General features: G+C 38.0%; 1 protein-coding gene across 1 annotated transcript in view; it reads right to left on the reverse strand.

The window, feature by feature from the left end:
- prkx (protein kinase X-linked) overlaps positions 1–5,541 on the reverse strand; it is a 374,991-nt gene extending 369,450 nt beyond the window's left edge. The window contains exon 1 of the mRNA XM_065254896.2: positions 4,865–5,541. Coding sequence (XP_065110968.2) covers positions 4,865–5,027 — 163 coding nt within the window. The 5' untranslated portion in view covers positions 5,028–5,541. The remainder of the gene's footprint in view (positions 1–4,864) is intronic.
- Positions 5,542–6,000: the final 459 nt, after the last annotated feature.

Raw genomic sequence — 6,000 nt, forward strand, 5'->3', positions numbered from 1 at the left:
TTTATTTACGAAGATACAAACGTTTTCTTTTTTATATATTTAATTAACTTTAATGACAGAGACAGTTTATGCTTATTATAAGACCGAATGCAATACAATGTTTATTCGTTTAAGACGTACAGTAACCACATGTTTACTATGAAAATCACAAAGACAGCTATTTTGACATATGAGCATTTGTCCGTTTAAGCCAAAAAGATGCGAACATGAAGTAGTTTAAGCTCTGCCTGTGCACGTGCGCTATCGGATATGCGCGTCACGCTTTCAAATTCAATGTGCAATCCAGTCCAGTTAGCAATCATACAGAAGCCTATAAAGATCACGTCAAGAATTAAAACACGGTGCTGGGTTTTGTCGTAAAAAGAAATGCCAATCGTAGACTTTTTTTCGGTCCACAAGAAAATTACTATACACACTTCCAGCCATACGATGAAATCATGTAGTATTAGCAATGTACGACTTCACTTACATCATTTTAAAGACATTTCAATCACCGACATGGTGTGACTATTATAAGGGTTGGCACTGGCTTTTCTACCTAACAATAGCCATCCCCGGTCGGAGATTGGTTGGAAAACTTTGGTTTTGAGTGGTTGGTGAAAGTGCAAATCTCAGAGCCCAGGCTGCCTACAGAGACGCGTTTTTTTGACAGCCTGCTTATGGGACGGGCAGCTAGCGGATCGTTATGAAAGATTAGACGAATGTGATCATTCATTTTTTTTTTGCCTTAAATGTAATGTTTTGCGAAGCGTCGACGCAAAAATATGACGTCGACGGAATCGACGTCATCGACGCGTCGCAACAGGCCTAGATGTAATGCAACACATTTTAAACTACAGATAAGAAAAGAGCCATCAAAGTGCCCAGGTTAAGAAAAGAGAAAAGATGAGGAGAAATGTACAGAAGATAAAAGGATGTATACTGATATATATATAGAAGTATAATATATTATTATGTAGCTTACTATTCAATTACACATAGAGCAGTATTATTATTTTTTCTGTCCAACAAATTTATATAACATTGACTACCCATTCAAAAGTTATGGGATCACTTTCACTTATTAATATTTTCCCACATATAATAGAAAATTCATTAAAACTGAAATAACAAAAGGACATAATCAAGTCAATACTATGACTGAAAACAATTCAAAATAAATCAAAACAGAAACACTTACTGGTGGTAATTTTTATAATAGTTTATAAATGTATACAGGATTTAAATTTGTTAGTTTAGTGCTAGGTTTTAATAGGTCTTAGTTAAGATATGGTTAAAAAAATATTTACTTAGGCTACTTTTATAAAATAATGACACAGTCGATCATTTTAAATCTAGACTTAAAACTTTTCTCTTCAACAAAGCATTCGCATAATTTGTCTAGTAAAGGTTCTTAACTCGCAATAGTTATTTTCACGGAACAAAGCACTCACGGTCATAACACAGACCAACCAAATAAATAAATAAAAACCTTTTCTGCATGAACACTTAAAATGAATTGCATTAAATAGTTTGCCACCGTTTGCCACTGAACCTGCATTAACGACGACAGGGGGGCTTCCGGCCTTAGTCAAACAGGTTGGCACGTATGGTTGGGTTGCGATTTTGGTGCTTTCGTGTGTCTTGTGAATAGTATGCCATACCGACCCGTTTGCCACTGAACCTGCATTAACGACGACAGTGGGGCCTCCAGCCTTAGTCAAACGGGTTGGCACGTATGGTCGGGTTGCGATTTTGGCGCTATCGTAAGTCTTATGAATCGTATGCCATACAGACCCGTTTGCCACTGAACCTGCATTAACGACGACAGTGGGGCTTCCGGCCTTAGTCAAACGAGTTAGCACGTATGGTCGGGTTGCGATGTTTTGGCGTTTTCTCCTGGTCCTGTAAATGGTATACAATATAGACCCGTTTGCCACTGAACCTGCATTAACGACGACAGTGGGGCTTTAGGCCTTAGTCAAACGGGTCGTCAGGTTTAATTTTCTCTTAAAGATCGGAAGGTGACCCTTATTTACCATATATACCCTTGCATTGGGCCCCCAATTTGCTAAATCCTCAACTGTGGGTAATATAATTATGCCGCAATAGTTAGTCTGTCTGGAACTAAGCGGAGTTAAACCACATCACTGTGTGACACTTCAATACATATGAACGGCCGCTACGCTAATACGATTTTGTTTTTCTCTCCCTGTCTCGTCCTCGACCCGAGGACAACGAGACAAACAGACCCAGTCCCGGTAGATGTGAAAGTCGGCACACCTCTGATCTACTGGCCGTCCTTCAACGTGATGCCCAGCTGATGCCTGACCAACGATCACCGGCAGAACCCGCTTAATCTCCGCTAAATCTCCTTATCCGTTCTCCCAAGGGTTTTTCCCTCCTAGGACTTATTTTTCCTCGGATAAAAGCCCGGGTTTTTTTTCTCCTAGGGGGTTTTTCACCCCGGGGAGGCAGCCTTTTTGGGCTTTACTTAGCTTCCTCTTCTAGACGTTGCTTTAGTAATACGTGCACTTATAATATTGAGTCATAGCCGCAGAAAATTTAACTGCTCATGCTATCATGTATTTTGTTGTGCTATCTGTCGTTTTTCTGTGCTTTTCACTGCTTCTATTTATGTAAAGCTGCTTTGAAACAATTGACTTTTGTGAAAAGCGCTATATAAATAAAATTGAATTGAATTGAATTATATTAAAAAGATAAAGCCACTGCTTATATATTTTCAAGTACTATTATAGATTAAATAAAATTAAACATGACATTTACAGAAATATTGTACTTTTTTGAACGTTAAAATAGCCCTGCGGCCCCCCGGTGAAATGTCCGTCTTAAAAATGGCCCCAAGCCAGTTTGAGTTTGAGACCCCTGCTTTAAGGGGAAAAAAGTGGATCGCAGACTACATTTCCCCCTAGTGGGTGTAGTTCTACTAATAGTAGTACTATGAAAAGTTGCCTTTTTCCACTTTTGTATCTTTAAACGCTTGTTTTTTGGGGTCGACAGCTTATAAAAACTTATTTCTGGGTTTTTTGGCTTGTTAGCTGTACATTTTGACACACAGCAGCTTTTAGGCATTATTCTGTTTTTTGTTATAAGCCAGAAATGACAAGGAGGCGGCCTCTAGCAATACTAAGTCCATGGAGACGGTTGGATTGTTTTCCTACCGGTGGGCATGCGTTTCAGGTTATGACATACTGCGCTCTGTCTCTATTGACTTTGTATTGCGAGTGGCCACATCCTTGTCATTTCTGGCTTATAACAAAAAACAGAATAATGCCTAAATGAATGTTATGAATGTGTTAGCATTTAGCCTAGCCCCATTCATTCCTATGGTACCAAAAAAAGTTTTATTTTGTGGCACCATACTTACTAGTATAACTTCTCATGTAACAGTCTTTAAATAGGGAAAACACGGAAGTGTTTGGTGGCTTCCCTGTTTGGTACCATAGGAATGAATGGTTCTAGGCTAAATGCTAATACATTCACGACGCGCTGTACCGTGCACGCATTGAAAAAAGATATGTATTAATTCGTCTAAGTTGAGGTAATAACATAGTTTAATATGGCAAAAGGGTAGACTATTCCTTTAAAACATTTTTAAAAATTATAAAAAAATGAAATAACGTAGACTACGTAATTACGTGCATGCGCAGAACAGATCGTGCAAGTGGTACGGATCATGTACCGACAGCGGCATGGATCTCGCGCTGATCACCGGTGATCGGTTCTGCGCAGATTTTGCTCATCTCAAACAAGCCTATTAAAGTTTTTTAAACGTTGCGGGGTGACGTTCAGATTACGTTACTAAAAGTTTTTGCAACGTTGTTATATACGTATTTAAAAAAAACAACATTTGTCGTATTAAAGGAATATTCCATTTTCTTAAAAGAAAAATCCAGATAATTTACTCACCACCATGTCATACAAAATGTTGATGTCATTCTTTGATCAGTCGAGAAGAAATTATGTTTTTTGAGGAAAACATTGCAGGATTTTTCTCATTTTAATGGACTTTAATGGACACCACCACTTAACACTTAACTCAACACTTAACAGTTTTTTCAACGGCGTTTCAAAGGACTCTAAACGATCCCAAACGAGGCATAAGGGTCTTATCTAGCAAAACGATTGTCATTTTTGACAATAAAAATAACAAATATCCACTTTTAAAGCACAACTTCTCGTTTAAATCCGGTCGTCATGCGCTAGCGTGACCCGACGCAATACGTCATCACGTCAAGAGGTCACAGAGGACGAACGCGAAACTCCGCCTCAGTGTTTACAAATGTGGTGAAAGAGGACCAATCCTACGTTGTTGTATGTCAAATGATACTAATTAATGTCTTTGTGGCAGTTTATTGTTTAAAATAGTCAGCAAACGTGAGTTTTATATATTTAACACGTGACCTCCCTACGTCACTACGCATTTACGTTAGGTCGCGCTGGACCGGACCTAAACGAAAAGTCGTGCTTTAAAAGTGTATATTTGTTATTTTTCTTGTCAAAAATGACAATCGTTTTGCTAGATAAGACCCTTATGCCTCGTTTGGGATCGTTTTTAGTCCTTTGAAACTCCGTTGAAAAAAACTGTTAAGTGTTGAATTAAGTGTTATTTGTTGGTGTCTATTAAAGTCCATTAAAATGAGAAAAATCCTGCAATGTTTTCCTCAAAAAAACATAATTTCATCTCGACTGAACAAAGAAAGACATCAACATTTTGGATGACATTGTGGTGAGTAAATTATCTGGATTTTTCTTTTAAGAAAATGGAATATTCCTTTAAGTACGTAGAAAAATAACGTTATCACAACCTTTTCTCAACTTAAAAAGACGTTTTATACCGTTTTTGTGTTTGCTGGGAACTTACCTACAGTGGCAATAGTGTCCAGGTCATCTAGTGTATAAATACTGTTGGTGGGCAGGGATCCGGCCCCTGCGGATAACGTGGGACTGCCTGGGTCTGTCCTGCCACTATCCTGAGAAGAACTGCTTTCATCATTTATTCCAGCTTTGACCTTTGTCGATGCCATCTTCTTCTGTGTGCTTTATCTTTATTTTAAATAGTGGCCTATGGCTTATTTTAGAAACAAAGTCCAATATCTCCACTTGTGGGCAACGCGCTATTAATAATAGACACATTGATCTGTTTCATTTGAGTTAACGTCTCCTTTCTTCGCACATACCGGACTGTAAACCTCCGCTTTCCATAACCAGATATTTAAACTAAAACCTAGTAAACAAAAGTCATTAAAATAGTAAGCGACTAATCTTAATTTGAATGTCATTTATTGTCTACTTTATCACGGAAATTCCCAGAGCGTTTCCTGCTCTTAGTAAACAAAGACAGGACAGGACTGGATTCAAGGTTTTAAACTTTAGTCTTACGAATTTCTGATGTTTTCCAGTCCAAATGTTCAGAAAGAACGCGGTGTGTACGTCGGTTGCTGGTCCCTCTAATGTAGACTGGTAGATATTATAAATATTTCAATTATTATCTCCCCCTTCCGTGTCAGAAACCTGAACCCATTTCCCCTCAAAACATCGCTCGGCGGCAAGGAAGCGGAGGAACTCTTAAAAACTGATAGACAGCGGAGTCGACCAATCATAGGCAGCGCTAAGTCATAAACGACCAATAGAGAGATAGAAAAGGTGGAGCATATCTTGACTGACAGCTTGACTGCACCTATACCGTAGTACCCCAATGTGCAGCCTCGACGATGGGGCGGGGCGATACGTGTACGCCCATTCGTTTTGAACTTTTTTTTTATTTTTTTTTTATTGAACAAACATACAACATGACAAGACATCCAAAGAGATAAAATGTTAAGGAATTTGGGTTTACAATACACAAAGAAAAAAAATAAAAATAAATAAATTAAGTAAATAATACTATTACAAAAATAAAAATGAGACAGCATAGTTCAATTTTCAATTAACTTCAATTCTTTGGCATATAACAGTGTATCTCTACATTTTTTGTTATCAATACATTGGATAGACTCA

This window comes from Paramisgurnus dabryanus, chromosome 4 (genome assembly GCF_030506205.2).
Source record: "Paramisgurnus dabryanus chromosome 4, PD_genome_1.1, whole genome shotgun sequence".
In the NCBI taxonomy this organism is placed as follows: domain Eukaryota; kingdom Metazoa; phylum Chordata; class Actinopteri; order Cypriniformes; family Cobitidae; genus Paramisgurnus; species Paramisgurnus dabryanus.